We start from the raw sequence: 21083 nt of genomic DNA, 5'->3' as shown, positions 1-21083 counted from the left end.
TTCAGGCACAGTGCTTGTGCTGTCGTGAGCCCCCGAGAGAGGGGACGTGTCCTCCACCACCGTCCTCGACCACCGCGGGACAGCAGAGCTCCAGGACAGGGGCTGCTGCAGCCCCTGCACCCTCCTGCAGCCCTTGCACAGCTCACAACACCAGCAAGCCTTGTGCTGGTTCACATCCAGATGGCTCCAAGCAAACAGGACCAGGAGAGAGTTAGATATGTTTTAAATTTCACAACTATTAATGCATAGCATGAGGATACCCTCGCTGTGTATCCTAGAAAAGTCAAGCAAAGGAAAACGGTAGGAAAAGGAAGGAATTTGCCTTTAGCTCCCCGCTCCCCAAACCCTCTTTGTGTAGCCTTGTGCAGTAATTGCCCTGTGCAGCTCGTGCTGCTGTTTCCAAACGGCTTAATTGTTCCCGGTAAATGGGTTTGGAGCAGCTGAGGAACAGATGAACGTGCCCCCATGAATTTCAAACAGGCTTCTGTGTCTTTGGCATGAGTTTCAAGAAAGAGACACAAATCTGCAGAGCTGACTTCTCCCTGCCTTGCCCCGTCTCCTTTAACCTTTACCTTTGCATCTGTCCATGTCTCTGTTTGCCTTTACCTTTGCATCCATCCAAGAATCCTTTCCCAGGCAGGTCTGGAACATGGATGTCATGCTGCATTAGCTTCTCTTCTAGAGAGCAAGATTGCTGTGCAAACTCCTAGTTCGTGTATTTTCACTCTTGTATCTGGATCAAGCCCCTCTTTTTTTTTAATTTTTCCAGAGTTTCCCCCCAAGAAACAGAATCTTGTTCACCCACGGAAACAATGCATCTTTTATGTTGACAGTAGGCTGCTGCTGCTGCTGACTGTTGTTCCTAGAACTAGCTTTATCTGTCAGAAATAATCACTCGGTACAGAAATTTAACAGCTGCTGTTTAAAACAAATATATCCAATTCCACAGTGTGCATTTAAAAAATCCACATATCCTTATGTTTCATGTGCTTGATGAACTGGACTGAGCTTCCTCTCTGAAAATAATTCTTTTTGCTAGAAGACTGTGACTGTGACTTAAACCGTGTTTGCCAGTGAATGTGTTTATGTAATGCAAAATTACATACAAAATATATGCAAATACATTTGCAAAATTAAGGTACCGAGCATTCACTTCAGAATAGCTGCTCTGTACAGTCATTTGTACCAATGGCCTTCTCCAGCTCAGACAGCTGCCATTAGAGGAAAAATATTTAGAGAAGACTTAGGGATATTTTTTTTGAAGGGTCTCACTTCTTTGAGGTCCTTCACACCCCGTTTAGAGTCCGATATGTGGAGTTGGTGGCTGTCTTTTGCCTGGATGTTACGGGATCTGGAGCTGCCTGCAGTGGCTCTGGAGCAGCAGTGGTGCTGGAGCGTGGCATTGCTGCAGTTTTGACACGTGCACAGCTGATTTCTGCTGGCTTGCAAACTCTGCCTCTGCTGCTTGCAGTGCTGGAACAGGCTGGGCCGGTGGGAATTGATCAGGAGATGGGCTATGGAGGCAAAATTCAATTGGTTATTGTGATAACCAAATAATGCATGCTTAGACAAAGATACCAATCACATCAGCTGATCCCCTGTGAGAGTTTGTGTGCTTAATGGAGATGGAAAAGATGCTGGGTTTAGTTATACTCACATGTGATATTACATGATTTATTCTGACTCTGGACTAGAAAATGGTAAAACTTTTTATATAACAACTGCCAAGGAAAATTAGGGGTAAGCTGCCTCTTGCAATAATTTTTTTTTCCCTGTAAGTGTTTCAAAAAACCAGTATAATTTCCAATTATATTTTTCAGCCTCTAATGAATACTGTAGTTTAACTATTAAAGAATTTAAGATAAACGGGAAATATAAGTAAAAGATAAATAACATTCTGGGAGTAAAGACGTGGGCATGGCTAACTACATTTGCACTGCTCCTTTTGTGAGCTGTGTTCACCTTAGATTTTAACAGGCTCCTAAAGACTCTTTAAAAGTCATACTTTGAAGAACAAACTTAAAGAGGGAATTGGAGATTGCAGTACAGACCAGATAAATAGCTCTGAACAGAGGATATCGATCAAGGTGGTTAATTGTTGTGAGAGGTGCTGGGCTGATTCACCCTTTAACAGCTTTTTCTCACTTAGACTGGCATTTGGTTTTTGCTAGAGGATGGTCATTAGATAAGAAATCTGTGGTGTTGGGGTATTTCTTTACATGTTTATTTTGCAAAAGTTAGCACAACTAAAGAAAGAAGCCGAGAGACAACAAATAATGAAAGAATTAAATTAATTTTTTCTTACAAGTGAAGTTACTCTTTTGTGAAAAAAATTACCTAGTTCCCTCTACACTTCTGATCCAAAGCCTTAGGAAGCTAATCCAGCTTTTCCAGCACGTGCACAAGTGTTGTGCAAGTGTATGCTCACCCTGGCACGTTTCAAAATACCTTGAATTTTAACTTGAACTCAGAGGAAACTGAGTGAAACCAAGTGCTATGTCAATTGTCTGGAAAGGCACGGGGAGTTGTTTTTGTACCTAAGTATTAATAGGTCTCTAAATTTATGTAAGCAAAAAGTTTTTTGTTTTCTTTTATTTGTTTTGAAAAAGCTCAAATGTGAAGGAGAACAAATAGTATCTTGCCTAAAGATAGTACAGAAATTAAATTTCTGGTATTTTAGTGCCGGGTAAGAGATACTTCCTATCATGGTACCAGGAGATCAGCTGCTTCCCTATATCTAGTCATGAACATCTGCTGGCATGTTTTATTGATGGCCTAGAACTGATGTAAGCAGTAAGCTGTGAGCTCCAATACTCTCTGAGTGTATTTGTTAAATAGAGTTCTTTCCAGGAGGTTTGTGGATAATAGTGACATTTTGTTTGGACTGCAGGCTGGATGGTGTGCACCCACTGGGGGCAGGGGGACACCCAGCAAGGTGAAAATGCTGGGCAGAGGCTGCTCTGGTGTCCTACTTAGAACACAGGGGGCCATGCTGATAAGTGTGGAGTTTGAATTTAACCTGTATCCTGGATAATAATTCAGTGACCTGTTTATTTATGACTTCCAGCCAGACTTTCTGCAGAGGTGATCCAAAGTGAAAAATGAGCTGTGTTGTCATTCATGCTACTTGATTTTCCAAGGTCATTTATATGTAACTAGCTGAGGTAGGATCACAGAACTGTTGAGGTTGAGGGGTCACCTGGTCCAGCCCTCTGCTCAAGCAGCAACACCTCAAGCAGGCTGCTCTGGACCATATCCAGTTGGGCTGTGAATATCTCCAAGTGTGGTGATTCCATGTCCTCTCTGGGTGACCTGTCCAGGGTTTTCCTGTGTTTAGGTGGAGCTCACAGTGTTTCAGTTCGTGCCCATTGCCTCTTATCCTGTCACTGGACACCACTGAGAAGAGTCTGGTTCCTTCTCTGCTCCCTCCCACCGGGAGTTTGTTGCACATTGATGGGATGCAACCTGAGCCTTCCTCAGGCTGCACAATCCCAGCTCTCACAGTCTTTCTTTACAGAGATGTGATTAATTGGTACAAACTGGTTTTTCAGGGGATTGATTTTCTTTTATTTCCTAATGCTTGTCCTGCTGTCTTTTGTATTAGATGAGATTTTTCTCATAAACTTAAATCGAATGGAGAAACCAGCTTTGGCTTGAGAGACTGACTGGAAACAATTTCTTTAAAAGTTCCATGCAGTCTATATACAGAGAGAAAACAGAGAGGAAGAGCAAGGGAAAATAGGTACTGATCTTTACCCCCTGGCCCTGCTGAAGCTGGGAGATACAGCTTTAGCCTAGAAGTCATTTGCCTCAGCAAGACCAAGCCAAGCATCAGATTTGGGGCTCAATCCTGAGACTGCTGTGAATGTCAGCATTAATCCATCACAGCATGCTCTAAGTGTCTTAGGACTGAAGTTAGTGAAAGAGGGAATTGAAATGAATAGCATGGTGGTAATGGCTGCATCCATAAGCACATGAATAAGTGTTTTGGTTTTCTTTTTATTTTAGAACATCAACTGGAAAGAAATCTCCCAAAATTGAGTCTTTTTGAGTAAAGAAAAGATAAAATGGCGTCGATGTTGCTTAGTCGACAGCTGACCTGTTGCCTGCAGCAAAACTCCAGACTGCTTGTATTTGGTAAGTGTTTGTATTTTCCTGGTTTGTGTTTGGTTTACACTGGTGGACAAAATTCCAGTTTGAGTATTGCTGGGATTTGTCCCTTGGTGTTGAGTCTGTCAGAACTTGAATACGATGTTGTGCATCTCAGATAATGATGCAGTTGTAGTCCCAAGTGGATCACAAAGGTGCTGTGGATTTGTTTGATTTTTTTTTTCATTCTGCAAACAAGAACTTATTAAGTTAATAATTTGCACTGTAAACCTGCTAATTGAAGTAAAGCTCTTCAGCCTTTGGAACTCTGTTTTTACTTTGTGACACTATGTGGTGAAACAATTATCCATCAAAATGAGCTGTTTTTTTCTTTGTGCTGTGTAGCATGACCCTGCCTGTCTTCCCTTGTGGAGAGGTTTTTTGTGACTGGCATGAAGAGGTGGTCCTCACTGGGGTTGTGTGTGTCTGCCTGGAGTGAGCTCTAGTGTGAAATAAAATCCTGCCAACACAGCATCAAACTACGTTCTCTGAAGTGAACAGCAAGTTCTTGCTTGGCCCTCTTTGTATTTTAGTGTGGGTATGTGTATATTAAACCTGCAATCTCTGTAAAATAGATATAAAAACTAAATTTCTCTGACCTTGTTGGACAAAGCAGTGTGGAGTCTTAAGATCTGGCAGACATTTCATGTGCTGTTACACTGAATACAGAATGGCTGAATGGCTTTTCCTGTGTCCAAGTAAATAGTAGTGTTTCTCTTGTCCTCCCTCTCTACTTCTGCAGTGCTATTGTGCTCCTCCTGCCACTGCCAGGCAAGCACACCCTTCCATTTGCTCAGAAACTTAAACATCATTGATTTCCTTTCAAATAACACACTTTGGGGAGCAACTGACCTTTGGCTAAAGAACACGAAGCCTGGTCCTGTCACTATTAGAAAATATTAGGTCAGTGTATCAGTGCAGGATGCGCTTCTATTCCCGGCAGTGACGCACTGACCACCCACCCTGGGCAGGAGCAGGGATGGTTTGGTCGATTGTGGGCAATGGAAAGTGCTTGCAGCAACCAGGCCTGTTAGCTGTCAGTCCTCTGAGCTAATCTGTCATCTCAGCATCACTTAAAGCATCACTTAACGCTCCCTGTCCCTCCCAGTGTCTTGCACACTCTGTGCTGCTTCCCAAGCACAGACGGGAGGGCAGTGGAGGGCAGATGCACTAACTCACTCTTCCTTTCTCACTGTTGCAATGAGGGGGTGTAAGATCTTCAAGAAGAAAGGAAAGCAGCTCCAGGCTTCATTAATTCCTCCTTGCTTTCAGGAAACATCTAAGTGGGAAAGCCTGTTAAAATATTGAGCAAAGAGTAGGGGGCTTTGGCTGCAGACTGTGTAACAGACCTGTATCCTTTGGGACTGAATGCTTTGTGTGTGTGACCAGACATTAGGAAAGATGGAGCAAGAGAACCCCTCACCAGAAGGAACTGTGTCCTGTGACATTCCTGGCTGACAGAGTAGGCACGAGGCTCTGACTCCTGTAGCAAAAACTTGAGGCTGTTGTCCTGGTGGCCCCCAGCTAAGGTTGCAGTGCCCCTGGGCTCTGCTGGCTCTTAGGGAAGTGCAGAGGGTGTGACATCCAGGAGCTCTCTACTCCGGAGTGCTCGCCTCCAAGGTATTTTGAGCACTCAAGTTTAGTGCTTTACAGACTAAAAAAGAGATTTGTACATTACTCCCACAAAAATCCTGCGGTGCCATTTGGACTGATCTTTTTTGTGTGTGTGTGGGTACTGAAATGACAGGGTTTGCAAAGGGGAGATGGATATGGAGAGGAGGAGGGAATAGATTGCCTCTTAGTAGAAGTCTTTGTGTCTGCAGGCTGTCATGTTTTTAGTTGTGTGTGCATTAAGCAAATAATCCTGTTCATCTTGAATCTACAGTAAATTTATTGACACAAAGAGGTTTTTTTATCCTTGACTGTTTCTCTGGTTGGAGAATCTTTTTACTTAACCATTGCTTGTAGTGTTTTCATTACTCACACCATTCTAATCCCTGCCAAGCAAACTGGAAAAGGGAAAATGGAAATCATTTAAATTGATCAAAATGCAAAAGCTAAGCACAACATATGAAAGTAATATGCAGCTTAACTCTTACCAAAAATATGAAGCCTATAAGTATTTTGGAGTCCTTATGCCTTCCTTAAAACTAAACCTTAATCAGGTATGGCTTTGTTTTCCTTTCCTTATATGTTTGATCTACTTGATAGTTTGCCCTCCAAGATAAGGTTCACTACAATTTGAAGGGTGCAGAATGACAACAGAATGAGTAACCAGCCTTTTTTTTTTTTTTTTTACAAAGACTCTTGCATTGTGCTGTCTGTGGGTATCAGCCAGTCATATCTGGGAGAGGTGGTTGATGATGGAGAAATGCTGATGTACCTTTGCATTACATCTTAACTGAATTGGGTTGTGTTGCTCCTGTCAGCCTGGTGTGCTGCAAGTTGATCAAAACTGGTGGTGTGAATTTAAATATTTATTCCCTTTGTGCCAGCTCAGGTTTTATCAGCTGGGCCACTGTAGCAGGAAAGCTGTTCTGGTTCCATGCTTTGGAGGCAGATGAAGATGCAGTTGGTTGTGGGCAGGTAAGGCAGTACCAAAACTATGAGGACAGGCTGGGACTCCAGAGATCTAGTTCAGTCTTCTGTGATTACCCAAAGAGATTGAATTAATCTTTGAATCTTGTACTGGAAAGCATGCCAAAAGGTCAGGCTGCTGCCTGAAGGTAGCATCAGTTTGCATTAGTGCACACCCATGCCCTTCTAGGATGCTGATCTGTTTGCAGCTTCTGCAGCCCCCCAGGCAATCTCTGTACTGCTGAGCTGACCTTACCTTTAAAACTTTTCTCTAATATTTAGTCTAAGTTTCAAAACCTGAGGAAAAAAAAATCAAATCTTTACTATTTGTCCTGCCCTCAAAGGACCTGGAGGGTGGAATGTTTATTTTTCTTGGCAACCTTTTACGTATTTGACAACTATTACCTCCCCCAAGATCTCATACTGTTCTCTCAGCTGGTCTAAATACTGTTTCAGTCCTTCCTTGTAGGTCCAGTTTTTCTGCTCCAGATTCTCTGCACTCTGCCTTAAGTGGGCTAGCACTTGTTGAGGCTGTACCTTGCCTATCTCAGCCTGTTTCCTGTCTCTCTGCAGAGGATAATTGTATTTATCACACAGGTGTGCTGCAGTAAAGTCTGACAAATGCTCATATTAGTTATTGACTTGTCCCCAGCACAGTTGTCACAAAGAGGCAGGAAAGCCATGAGAAGGATTTATTCTCAGTCCCACTTTTGTCTCCGGTATTAATCCTTGCTAAGACTTTTTACCTTTTTTTGTTCAGTCTGTACATTAGGAGCCTCCCTAGGAAATCAGAGAGAACAGATTTGTGTGAGGGTGTGTGGGAGAAGCAGAGAACAGTCCCCTTCCCTGGATTGTAGAGGACAGTTTGAGGTGACCTTCAGCTTCTGCCCTGGGAACTGGCCCTTGATGACTCTGGAGTGCAACCTCCCCTGCTGGTCTGAGGAACCTTTGCTTCTTTGTCTGATCAAATGCTTTCACAAAAAGCTGAGATATATAAAAATGTTCATATGAAAAACTGTTGTTGAAAGGAGGCTCTGCTACAAGTGAGAGTCCAAGTTTGGACCTCAGTTCTGAGTTCTTTGAGTAAATGTGAGGCCTTTGATGTTCCTGTCTAGTTTTCTTGTTCCTTCTGTGCCACAAAGGGTGGCTGTGGAAGTGCTGGCTGTTTTTCCCCCTGGGTGTTCCCTGTGGTTGTTCATCTCCAGAGGTGCCCTGATGAGCTCTCATAGCTGTTACTCTGGTCTGTTGTGCTGTGAAAAAGAAGGATATTATGACTGGTTCAAATCACAGGAACTGCAAGAAGACCAGCAGTTGGATGCTCCTGTAACTCTGCTGAGGAGGTGACTTGGAATTATGCTGTGATGGGGAGGGGGAACTGTTCTTGCTCTTTCTTACAGGAGCTTCCACTTCTTTACAGCCTGTGTAGTATTGCATTTTTTTCTTCATTTTTGGAGAACCCTGTTCCAATAAAATCTTCAGTGTGTATGTGGGAGTACTGAAACACAGACAATCTCCTGTGGAAGAGCTTCTGATCTTACAGTGTAAGCACTCTGTAAATAGCAATCTCAGTTTTCACAGTGTTATGCAATAGCAATGCTGGTTTCCCAAACATCTCTAGCTAGCCTGGCCTTTTGCCATTCCCTTTCAAGATCTGTTAGTAACAGATTCTACTTGTAACACCTAAAAGAGGACTCGGGGGAAATCACAGTCCTCCTACTTTTGGCTGTCAGGGCCTCCATGCTCTAAAAATTCTGTCTGGAAGGTGGTTTGACAGACACCATGGAGGGGAAGTTAAAGGCACGCAAGGGAGAGTGCCTGTCTGCTCTTGCAGTGCTATGGCACATGGAATGTGCCTCCTTGGGGACCCTGCAGAGCTTCCCCTCTACCCCTTCACAGCAGGACACTCACATTTGAGAGATCTGGTGTGCCAGCATGGATTTTCACCTCTCTTCTGTCTTTTCCTTTCTATTAATTATAGCAGTGTAATTCCTGTGCCTCCACTGGAGTTTCTCCCAGGCAATATCCAGTTGTTGTACGCTCAGGAACTGTGTTTATGTGAGTATTATTTGTGGTCAAACACATCAGAGGTTTAAGCTCTTTCTAGCCCTGCACTGATTGTAAGTCTTGTCCTTAGCACAGAGCTGCCGAGAGTGGTGCTCTGTGACTACCAACACCACCAAATTAGCAGGGTGCACTTATATTAATTATGTTGCTATAGCAATGTGGTACTTTGTTAAAATTGCTGAGACACCTGGTGAGGGATGGGGGCAGCACGGGGAAGAGAAGCTGGGAAATGAGCTTTTCTGTCTGCTAGCAAATGAGGACATCCTGTTAGATGAGAAGGAAGGATGTGATAATTTTGCTGATGTTACTCAAGTGTTCAGAAAACGTTGCATAGAGCTTTGAGAAGTTTGCAAGAAGCAAGAAAAGTAGAATTTAGATTATTGTACCCAACCTCTTTAAATGGCATGGGCAGAAAATTCTCTACCAGTTGTTCAGCTGATGTTTCTCTGATAATTAGGTTCATGAACAGCACCTAAGTGTTTTGACTTTTGCCATGATGAGAAGAGACAGCTTTGTTTACCAGGGAAAAAAAGGGTGCTGTTCTCCATCATGTTAGCTAAATGTAATTTAAGAGCTTTCTTCATGCTTCTTCAGAGGACACCTGGTTGGAGCCCATTAGCTCCACACACTTTTAAGATGAGAGCTGAGGTCATGTTGTTTGCTCCTGTTCTTAAAACAATGTAACACAAGAAACCTTTTTTCTATGGAAGTTTAATCAGATCTCAATCAAAAGTCGGTGGATTACCTTTTATTACAAAGTTAATTGTGTTAGTTCACTGAAGGATCATCCACCAGGGATTCTCAATTCTTGAAAATACCTTACTTGGACATAGTAAGAATCTCAGTTTTTATCTGTCCCATCTCTGCTATCTTTTGGAGAGGTGAAGTGCAGTGATCATGTGCCCTAAATATCAAACTGGAGTAGCCTGAGTTACATACAAGGTATCTTCAGGGTTTCTGTTGCAGGGTAAGTTGATACTAAAAAGTCAAACAGGAAAAATTTGGGCTGAGTTATAAAGTACATTAAGTATCTTCAAGACAGAAATGCCAGCTGAGCAGAGCCCACTGCAGTTTCCCCGGGGATGAAACACTACAGTGAGTGACCTGATTTATTTGCATTTACTTGCATCATTAGGAGGCTTTGAGACTGATGCTTGGGCTGGGGAGAAGCAAGAGAGACAGAGCATGGCCTGAAATCCTGCTCCAGGCAAAACAAAGCAGGTATTCATGCAGCCATCCATCACTGTGTCCAAGTGCTTGGAAAAGCCTTTGCAGGAGAGCAGGGCCATGTCCCTGAGCTGTGCTGTGTGCAGGGAAGCAAGAGGCAGCACCCGTGTCCTGCTGTTATTCAGGGCCTGGAGGACAAAGCATTGCAGGGGATCCAGAGCAAGGGATGCCAAAACCTGGAGAGCCCTCGTGCAGGGGTGGCCAGGCTGTGTCTCAGCAGGGCTCTGACGTTGGTGCCTTTTGAGAGCAGCCTGAGCTCCCAGTTTTGCCTGTAGAATAAGGGCAGGCTGTGAGGCTGTGGTGAAATGGGCTGTCTGAAGGGGAGCAGTGCCGGGGCCATCGCTCTCTTCTGGGTAAACTGCAGTGTTCAGCTGAGTCCTTAGCTAGTCAGAACTGCTGAGCTTCCTTTCCTTTTGTTCTTACGAGCCTTGGGGCAGGTCCCTGAGCACCAAGAAGCATTAGGCCACAACAGTCTTGGGCCACGTGGCAGTAACAGAGCTTGTGTTGGGGCTGTTGAGGTGCCCTTAAGCTGAGGAAAGCTCTGAGTGCTGTCACTCGCACAGACTGATCTCCATAGGAGCTGGCCAGTTACACATGACAGCTTCTGAGCAGGGTCCCAGTTTACTTGAAGAAGAGTAGGACAAGAAAAAAAAAGAGTTAAAATAGGGGGAAACAGGGTAACCATGTTCTTGTGTTCTTAAAATTTGAGTTGTTTTGTTTATTTTTAACCAACCCTGTGAACAAGTGTGTATATCTGATAAGTAGTGAAGTGGGCTGTTTCAGATAAATCCACTGACCTTGCTAGAGAGTGTGTGAGTTTGTGCCAATCATTTATTATACTTTCAAAGGGAAGAGAACTTCATTAAAAAATAAGAAGTTTGATGATTGACTCTACTTTTGTTTTAGCATTTGCTATCAAAGACTTTGTTAGTATGTTGAGGTTTTGGTTTTTTGAGGGTTTTGTTCTATCCTATATCCTTCATGCTGTACCTGAAGAAAATTAAAACACACCACTTTTCAAAATCCTTTGATGTGGTGACACAGGGCATTTTTGTTTTGTTTATGGCAAGCTGTTTCTTCAGATTCTGGCCACAGTGTTTGCCCGAGCCAGGAGGTGGAACGACGCTTTGGCAAGTGTGAGATCAATAAATCAGTACAGCTGCCATTATTCTGGAGCTAATAAAATGAGACACTCTGTGGACTCCTGAAAACAAGTATTGGAAATTAAATTTGTATCAGTGAATCAGCCTAGAAGTCACTTGCCTGTAGAGCCTGATGACATGTCATGTGCTTTAGGAGATAACAAGCAAGTACAACAAAACCTGCCACCTGTGTTGCTTGGTTTTTAGGTGGATCTGATTCACAGGCTTACTGAAAATGGTTGTGGTTTGGATAAGCCGCTCCTGAAGCCTTTGTTTAAAAAAATAATACCTCACAAATTGACCAACTTTAGTAATTTGATAAAAGTTATAATAAATCAACTCTTCTTCTTGGAAGACCTGCATGTTTTAGTTTCACTTGACCAGTTTTTCTATATAGGAAAACCTGTCTGTTGACAGACACAAACTCTGCCAGTGTGAACAACACTGCACTGTAAAGTGCTGTTCATTTTTGATCACTCATATGTGCCCTTAGCAGATACTTGGTTCTACCTAACCATACAAAAGAGGCTGTGGCATAAAAGTAGCTAAAAGATAATTGATGATGATGATCTACAAAGCAGGCTGACTGGTTTGGGTCTTTGTTACACAGCCTGTCTGATGGAAGCAACCTCTTCTTGACTTGTGCTGTTAAACAAGTTAGGGCAAGGGTAAAATATACTCCAATTTACTTTGCTGTCATACAGCTCCTTGAATAGATTGTTTTTGTAGGGGAGATTGTGCCCTTTGCAATATCCACAACAAAACTTGCTTAGAGAAATAATCGAGTTTGTGTTTAATGTAGAATCCTCATCTGTTATTCACAGATTGCCCTTCAGGGAAACAGAAGAGGGGAAATGTCATCCACCCCTCCCAAGTGACGGCCAGGACTGTTGCCCTGGACTGTAGAGCCTGTAGAGCCTGGCAGACAGGACCTTGCATGCTTGCAGGAGTGGCTTGGGTGTTTGCAGAAGAGGAATTCTTTAATCGTTGTCCAAACAAGTTGCATTTTTTGTGAAAAATCAGTTGAAAGAACTAAGGGAGGTGATGTGCTCTGGATGGGAGGACCCTGGGAGGTGAATGGAGGGGATGTGGTGCCACGGGGTTCTCTGGCAGCAGAGCACCAGGCAGGGCTGGGGAGAAGGAGGATGAAGAGGACTGTCTTACATTTGCTCACCTGTCTTACATTTGCAGCTGTGCCAAACGATTCCAAGTGTGCTGTTGGGTTTCCATATCTGTCCTGTTACTGCTGACTCCCAAAATGTCCTGTATGTTCTGTGCCTCCTGGTGCTTTCCCCTTGGTCATATGAAATAGCACCCAGAGCTTGGGATAAGGGAGAGAAGAGGACGTAGGAGAAGCTGAAATGTGTGCAACTGGTTTGCTGTGATCTCCATCAGGGTGCACAAAAGAGTTAGTTTGGTCTCTTCTCCCCTTTTAGATCTCATAGTGTGCCCACTAAACCTGCAGCTCTGTTGGCTATGAACTGTGGAGACCTTGATCTTCTGTATGCAGTAGCTTTTTTCCCCCCTCAGTGGAGCAGTTGCCATGCAGCCTCCAATTTACATGAATGCTAAACAGAATGACACAAAAATGGTGTTGCTGTAACAAAACCTATTAATAGCTTTGCAGAGAGGCACTGACGCATCCCACATATAAGGACTCGGAATTAAAGCTGAGGAGAATAATCATCTGTGCAGGCTAGGTTTTCCCAAGATGAGCAGTGGCTTTAAGTGCTCAGTTAGAGATGTTTTCAGAGGGCTGTGATTTTGCAGGTAGTTTCTCAAAATCAGGCTTGCTTGAGACGTCTCAGCTTGGGCTGACGCAGACTGAGGCAAACATCTCGACTCTCTGTGGGAAATTTTGGCTGAAGGGCTGCACTCAGAGCACTGCTGAGCAGTATCACAGGATACCTTCTGTTTTCCTTGATAAATATTGGGTTTATTTGACAACTGTTATTTCCAAACACAAAGCGATTTTAGCACATTTCTGAAGCAGAGCTCTGGCACTGAGAGGTGGTTGTGGATGGAAGTGCAGAGGAGCTGGTGCTGCCTGGGCTCCTGGTGGCAGTGCTGCACCCCAGGGCTTCCCATGTGCCTGGGTGCTGGCCTGCCTTCCCCAGGCATCTCCCTGCCTGGACCTCTGCCAAGTTGGGGTGCATTTTACTGGTTTAGCATCTGGCAGCACTGCCCTGGCACAGCTGGTTGCTGGTGAGTGGTGACTGCAGACCCTGCTGCTCTGAGTGCCCCAGGCAAGAGCTGGTGACTTCCAGCAGTGAGCCAGGCTCTGGGCTGCAGCTGGGCTTCCCACTGGTGACAGAGATTGCAAAGGATCCTCATTCTGGGCCATCCAGATCGCACCAGCTTAAAAATGCCTGTCACAGACTGAAATAAGTTACGCCTTCATCTTTTGGGTCCAAATGTGCTACCCCGAGTTAAGCGTGTTAAGGTCAGTTTGTTGGTGATATTGTGCTGGGTAGAGGCTTGTAGGTGCTCCATGACAAAAATGTAATTGCCAAGAATGTTGGTTTAGTTCAACACATAGTGCAGGGCAAGGTTATAGTCTCTTGCTGGTCACCTTGGTAGAGCTTTGGAGTCTGTACTTCCATTTTTGCAAATGTACAATCCCCATATTATCCTGTAATCCCCTTAATGGAATAAGTGCATATTTGAAATATGTGCCTACCAGAGCTGTCTCTGTCATATGAATTTTGCCTAAAACCTGCATTTTGAAACAGTTACTTAAGAAGGGGAAGCAGAGCCTGGTTTTGATGAAGCACAGGAGATTTTTGCCTTTTGGTTTCATTAAGGTGTCAAATTTATTAAGGTTGCCCAGTTACACATGTGCATAAACAGCCAGGTCAGAGGCAGGATCAATTGTCACTGATCTGGACTCAGATTTCAGAGCTGCACTGCAAGATGCAGGTTTCATGTGAGACACAAACATTTACCTTTGTGAGACAAATCTTTCCCAGTGTGCTTTGAGCTACTGCAGAACATCACACTGGATTTTTCCTGTGGACTCCATCAGGCTTTTTGGTTGTTACTGGTAGCCAACCAAACTATCTCTGTGTGAGAGTGGGGCATTTACAGCAAAGGGTTGCACAAGGCATAATGGACAGACTCAACAACAGAGATGGAAATGTGCTCTCAGTCCTCCAGTGCTTTACAGCAAGATTTACCTCTGTTTCTCTAGGGTTGCCTTGTCATTTTCTTTGATATTTTTTTTTAAGCCACCTTACTGGTATTAGTTTTGTTTTAACACTTGTCAAAAATGAGATATTTGGTTCACTTCAGACAGCACAACGTAATTGTCTCATCTGTCAAGTGTTCTCAGTCAGGTAAGGTGTGGATATATCTTCTGAGAGGAGAACACAGAAAATATGGTCTGTTCTCAGGTTTCCATTATTTCTTACAGGACACAGGTATATCAGTCAAGCTGCAGCTAAAATTGATGTGGATTTTGATTATGATGGACCTCTTATGAAGACAGAAGTTCCTGGACCACGATCTAGAGTAAGTTCCCAAAGTATAGTAACTTGGTTTGCTGTTTTTTATTTCACTGTATCTGACTTCCTAGAAAACAGATTTCATTTCAAACCTTTAATCAGATATGAATAAACATTATTTCATAAGTCTACACCCATTTTCATCAGGAGGCTGAGAATAAAAAGCTCATGACTGAAATGTCCCTCTCTGAGAGACAGATCTGAATCTCAACTGCTGACTTCCCATATGGAGAAACTGAAAGCAAAAGAGCACCAGTTTGATAAAACATCCCATCAGACTTGGTCACTTGTGCTCCTGCTGAAATAGAAACTTAGTTGGCTTTTTATGATGTGAAATAAGGCTTTGGTTTTGAAACGAAGCAAGAGTTTCAGTTTGCTGGATGTTGTTTTACTTCTGGCAGAGTCAGTATTTGTGCGTGTGGTGGGGTTTTGGTTTTTGTGGGGGTTTTTTATTGTTTTTAATAGAAAGGAGTTGTCTTTCTAGAACCAATGTGCCAGTATCACTTCTGTGTGGCTCTGGTTTCTCTTATTTTCTGATTTCTCTCTTGTTTTCTCAGTTCAGTTGATCAGTATAGAAGAGGCAGCTTTCCCTCTTTGGAGATTTACAGTTAAACTGTGTTTGCAGCCCGTTTAGCTCTGCATGCCACAGTTCATAGTGTTGACTGTAATATTTGCAAGATGCACCATGAAAGTTCCTGTGGCAAGTAGTGTTGCCTGGTAAGCACACAGGACTGCAAGGTTTGCATATGATTTATGGGATCACAAAAAGGAAACATATTCTCCTTCAGTATTTGCTAATTACATACCTGAAACTCTTTGACATTTGCTTTTCCACAGGAATTAATGAAGAAGCTGAATGGCATTCAGGTAATTTGTCAAGTTTTCTGTGTTTTGGGGGGTGTTACTACTGTGATTTCAGACCATACTTTGTATATTTGTACCAAAAAAGAAGGGGAAACACTGACTCTGGGTTTTCACGCTGAGTACATTATGTGTCATATGTTTACACATTTGAATAAAATCTTTTTTAGTATGTTTTGAATACTGCAGAATCATTTTTAGGCATCAGTGATTTTTCTTTCAACATACGAATTTAAACTATATGTATTTAAAGAAAAGCTTTTGAGTTGTTACATGGTAGCCAGTGAAAACAAGGTATATTTGAGCCTGAGTTTAAAAATATTTCAGCCTAAGTACATATTGCCTTCCTAAGAAGAGCATTACCTCAAAATCTGTGCTTCATTTCTGTAGAAGTACAGACTTGCCCTTTTAACAGTCCCTCTTTATAAAAACAGCTGTACAGTTAATTGCCATGCAATGACTATAATGTGTCTTTTTATTCTAGCATTAGGTACTTCTATCAGATTTTGCTCTATAACCATTAGCTGCACCTTCCTACACACTGCTGCTTTTTAAAGCACTAATTGTTTGTTTTCACCCTGAAGAATGCAGAAGCTGTGCACTTCTTTTGCAATTATGAAGAGAGCAGAGGGAACTACCTGGTAGATGTAGATGGCAATCGAATGCTGGATCTCTACTCTCAGATTTCATCCATCCCAATAGGTAGGAGACAGTAGTTGTACCAAAATGTTTTGCTTTCTGAAGAAACTAAAAATTCAATGCTTAAAGCCCACCTGCAGTACACAGTGATGCCTGGGAGAAACTCTAGTATTAATCTTAATTTAAATATGCAAGTTCCACAATTCAGGTTGTTTTTGTTAGCTTGGATTCGTGCACTTTGTGATTCTGTGAAGGTGTGTCACTGTTTTGAACATTAACAAGCATAACTTAAACATTTGCAAACTAAATTTTATGCTCTAGTTAACATTTCTGTCTCAAAATAAGTGATAAAAAGGAGTGGGCCATGTGGACTGCAATTGGATAAAACAAGCCCCAACACTGAGCTGTGGTGCTGAGGGAAGGCAAAGGTGTCAGCTCAGTTGGGCTGAGGAACCAGACACAAGGCTTGGCAAGTGCTTGGGAAAGTCAGCTGATGTCTCTGTGAAACATTTCAAGCAGAAGCAAGGCAGAGATGTTAAGCCCCAACTGCAAGGAATAGAGGTTTCAGTAGGAGTTCAGTTCAGTTTGCTTGTTCCTCGTCCATGGTTCCTCTCAGATGCTTGAAAATACAGTTCTGTAGAGGCAAAAAGAGAAGTTCTGGGTAATTTAAAAGGTAGGTGTTGTGCTGTGGGTAGAAACTGTGGTGACTCAAAGTCATCTCTACGGTGCTCCTTTCCTGGAAAACAGGGTTTAGTGGTGTTCAGGTTGTTACCGAATTTTTGGCATCTAAGATCTCGTCACTGCCATGGGTGGTCACTTATCCCAGTCTCCTTTGCAGACAATGTTTTTGCTCTCACATACACTCAGTAAATGTTTAATCATTCCAGAAACCTTCAGTGTTTGTAGCTTATTTCCCTCAACACAAGTTCTGGCTATTTTGTATCTTTTAGAGGCTTCACTGAGGTACCTTTGTCACTTCTCACATGGAAATAGGAGAGAGAGAGAGGAGCACAATGCATGTGTGCCAGTGGCATTGGATTTTAGTTTGTAGGAAGGGAGATGCATTTAGTGTTCATGATTTCCTGTTCTTCACACAAGAAATGCTGATTTGGGAAACTAGTGCTCAGTCACGTAGTCAAAGGACAGTGCTTACTCCAAAAGAAAGAAATTAATGTTGCATAGAGAGTGCACTGAGGCTTTCTGACCTTCTGGTGCTTGGTGGTGTTAGCATACCTCTTCTAATATAGCTTTGTGTATGAAATATTAAAGTATTAGGGGGGGAATACTTTCTTAATGGGTGGAAATGGGCAGGGGCTTCTACAATTTACTTTCTCTGGTTGACTGAAACTGGTGGCATAGATACAAGACTCCAGAACCTATAACTGACCCTCAGCTAAGCCATCTAGTTCCTCCTTCACAGTGACAGTGCCTTCTTGAGGACCAGTTGGGTTTTGGTCCTAGGGGACACGTTCCTCAGTCCTGAAGTGCTTCACACATCTTCTCAGATAGTGGCACTATCATGTGTAGCAACAAGGAGTAAATGGAAATTTAATACTTACAGCCTGACCTAAATCTAATACACAGCCTTAATTTATATGTTTAAGTTGTACTGAATGACAACACTATCTGAAGCTGCCCTGGTTGCTAATAACATCCCTCTTGGTGACAGAGGTGGGGCCTGGACCGGGAGACCAAACCAAGATCATGAAATGCTTGTTAGTCATCTGTGCTTATCTCTCTGAAAGTAAATCCAATAAAACCTTTTATGAATCTGTCAGGACTCCCCAAGATTTAATAATGATCTGCTGCACTAGAATATATTTATCAGCAGAGGTTGAGAGGTAATAAGTGTCTGTCTGGAGAGATAAGAATTAAAGTATAAAAAAGCCTCTAGGCAAAGATGCTCTGGGCTGTTTCTTGATGAAAAACAAAAATTAAAACAGCTTTTTACCACACGTTTTTGGGCAGTTGTAGCACAGCACAATCTTTTAAACCTGTAGCTAGTCTATCTAATAGTTAGAAACCCCATGGAGCCAAATGCAGGAGGGGATGCTATTGACCTGTTTACCATCCTGGAATAGCAAATGAAACAATGTGTTTTTCAGTGCTGGGAAGGTCTGTTTTGTTTGGGGAAACGCAGAGAGGTGCAGTTTGATATTATTGACAGCAGCCCTCTGCTCAGTTCAAATGGTTCTTTGGGCTTTCTCCATCTCATTATTTTAGCAGCCTCTAGTTTTTTTTTTCCTTTTGCAGACAGGCACATTCATGAGCCTGGAGGACGTGTACATTCCTGTCACACTGATCCAGACACGGCAAGAGTGATGGAACAGGTGCCCTTCTCTTAGAGACAGCTCAGTCACTTCTGAGAGTGGATTCATCAAGCTTAAAAGCCTTGTGCTGGTGATGGCAATGAAACAAGTTATTGCCTGTTTGCCATCCCAGCCCAGAGCTGTTTGACTTGTCTAGTTATATAATGGTTATTTAACCCTTTAGTTCTCCCTGGTGTTAGTTTATGACCGTGAACCAGTTCAGTATCTTTCCACACTCCTACTCTTTCAGCAGCAGTTGGACTTTAAGGATTCTCCCTTCTTTCAGTGGGTTCTGTTTGAGGAGGCACAAGTGGAATAGGGAGCATTAGGAGGAATTCCAGGCCACTCAGCCTGAAGTGAACGGGAGAGAGATCCTGTGTGGGTGAGAAAGGGTAAGTCATGGGTTACAGAAGCCTTGAGTTTGTGTTACATACAAAGATCTTCACATATTGCAACGCCAGCAACAGGATCACATGTTCCTACATGCAATACCACAGTTGACAGTCAAGCTTCCTAAGCAGTGGCAGCTATTTACAGCAAACTTCTGTAAGGTTTGGGGATTTCTGAAACACTAGGTCTGCTCTCAGAGGTGCTCCCAGTGGTAGCCACAGCTACAGCTCTAAGGGACACAGCTTTCAGCTGTGCCATCCCCTCTAGCCAAACAACAACTCTTCCCATGACAGCAGATGCCATGCAGATTTAGTTGTTGGTGTCCCAAATAACAGCTTTTATTATCTTCATAATAATTTTAACAGATTTAGCAGCATGACATGCAGCTAAAAACAATCTGGATATTTCCTTGTTTTCAGCTGAAATATTCAAAACTGAATTTATAATTGATTTGCTAGTGCAGTAGCCTAATGCTCCATTGCTCAGATGGGGTAATCAGGGCTGTTGCCATTCCACTGGAATGAGGATTCAGAGGCATGATAAGCTTTGGTATCAAAATTAGAGCAGTCTGACTTCTTGAGCAGTAGGGAAGATGAAGTTTCCAACTGTTTCTTCAAGAATATTTAAAATATAATGTGAATCTCTGGCATTGGCATTTCATACATTAGAAATCAGGCTTAAAATGAAATTTTCTGGGCTCCTTTGAAGGTTTGTTTTGGGGTTTTTTGCATCAGATAAATTGGTTTTACTTGTAAGCAAGCGAGTTATCCCATAGAACGTCAGTGGTTATAAATTAAGCACCTTTGTTGTGTTAAAACTGAAGCAATCTTAGTATCTTAGTTTCTGAGTAAAAAGGACAAATTGTGACATCTTCTTCCTTTCTGTTTTCCTTACTTTGACAAACTTTTATTTGGACAAAAAAAGCTGGTCCCGAGAGAAAGTGAAAAGTGCAGAATCTCCTTCTTTAGCAGGAGAGAGCAATTTATCAAACAGGGTTTTTTGGTGATGCACAGCAGAGATATGTAAATCTGTGACTGAGAAGGAAAGACTTCCAGACAGGTGCCTTGGAATAACTAATGGGATGTGGCAGGTTAGGGATCCAGGTGCTTATTAGTCTGTGAGGTTTAAGTGTCTGTGCAGGCAGCCCTTTCCTCCTGGTAGGATGGAGATGATCATGCAAGATCATGGAAGAATGTCCAAGCCTGCAAGTAGATGTGAGTGTTTTTATCCATGGGGACCTGGATAATGATGAGGCTGATGTGTGCACACCTCAAACCCAGGTGGGCAGTGCTCAGAGAGTGTTGCAGAGGAGAATGGTGACAAGTGACATCCCAGAGCCACAGACATCAAAAAGTGCTGTCAAGTCATTGTAAAAATCCTGCTGGAACTCCAGGTTTTCTGTGTGCTGGGTCTGCCACAACACGTGCTCACTGCACACCTGAGCAGTGAAAGCAGCCCTGGGAGCTGCCCTGCACCCTGGGGGACAAAGAGCCCGTGCTGGTGGTTTGTTAGAGCTTTAGAATGCACTGAAATGACCATTCCTGAGGGAGCTTTCTCTGGGAAATCAGTAAAGATGTGGATTTTTTTTTTTTTTGCTTGTTTATTTCTTATGATCAGCTGTTAAAGGTGGGAACTGCATGGAAGAGAAGCATGTAGGGGGGAATATATGTTTCCAAGTTAATTTACAGTGAGGAAAAGTGTAACCAGTTAAAAAGCATGGGGAGGGAGGCAAAGCTCTGTTGTGCCAGGAATAATCAGTGTGACACTCAAGGAGGGTGACAATTGCTGTGAGACCACAAGTGAATGGACACAGCCACTGTGAATGACACGGTGCACAAGGGGCTCCCCTCGTGGTCAGTGTCAGGAGCTCTCTCTGGCTTTGTGCAGTGGTCACTCCTCAGCAAGAGCCCCCAGCAGGTCAGGGTGACAGGGATCAAGAGCTGTAGCAGCTGCTTTGAGGTGGAGAAACTGGGAATGCTTCCACAACACAGGTGAATGGTGACTGTCAGAACAGTGACTGGTGGGCTGCACAGGCAGCAAGTGATCTCAGCTCCTCATTGAGAAAAAAAGTTCAGACACTGCACTGTAAAGTAACCAAAAACACGTGGGAAACCTCAAAAGGAGAGTGAGCAAGCAGTTAGTAAAATCAGTCCTGCAGTACTTGGTAAAAGCTATGATGCTTTCACCAGGCGTTATCGGGGAAAAGATCATTGTTTCATTTA

The 21083-nt window shown here is 43.0% G+C and overlaps 1 protein-coding gene across 3 annotated transcripts in view; it reads left to right on the top strand.

The window, feature by feature from the left end:
* Positions 1–21083, top strand: part of ABAT (4-aminobutyrate aminotransferase) — a 52851-nt gene that overhangs the window by 17695 nt on the left and 14073 nt on the right. For all 3 annotated transcript variants that reach the window (XM_051795648.1, XM_051795738.1, XM_051795573.1), the window contains exons 2-5: positions 4009–4137; positions 14572–14669; positions 15500–15529; positions 16108–16225. In XM_051795648.1, coding sequence (XP_051651608.1) covers positions 4068–4137; positions 14572–14669; positions 15500–15529; positions 16108–16225 — 316 coding nt within the window. In that variant the 5' untranslated portion in view covers positions 4009–4067. The remainder of the gene's footprint in view (positions 1–4008; positions 4138–14571; positions 14670–15499; positions 15530–16107; positions 16226–21083) is intronic.

Source organism: Manacus candei, unplaced genomic scaffold (assembly GCF_025592945.1).
Source record: "Manacus candei isolate 608988 ecotype Guabito, Panama unplaced genomic scaffold, ASM2559294v1 h1tg000002l, whole genome shotgun sequence".
In the NCBI taxonomy this organism is placed as follows: domain Eukaryota; kingdom Metazoa; phylum Chordata; class Aves; order Passeriformes; family Pipridae; genus Manacus; species Manacus candei.
Note: the sequence above shows the minus strand (reverse complement) of the source record. Positions and strands in the feature narration are given on the sequence as shown.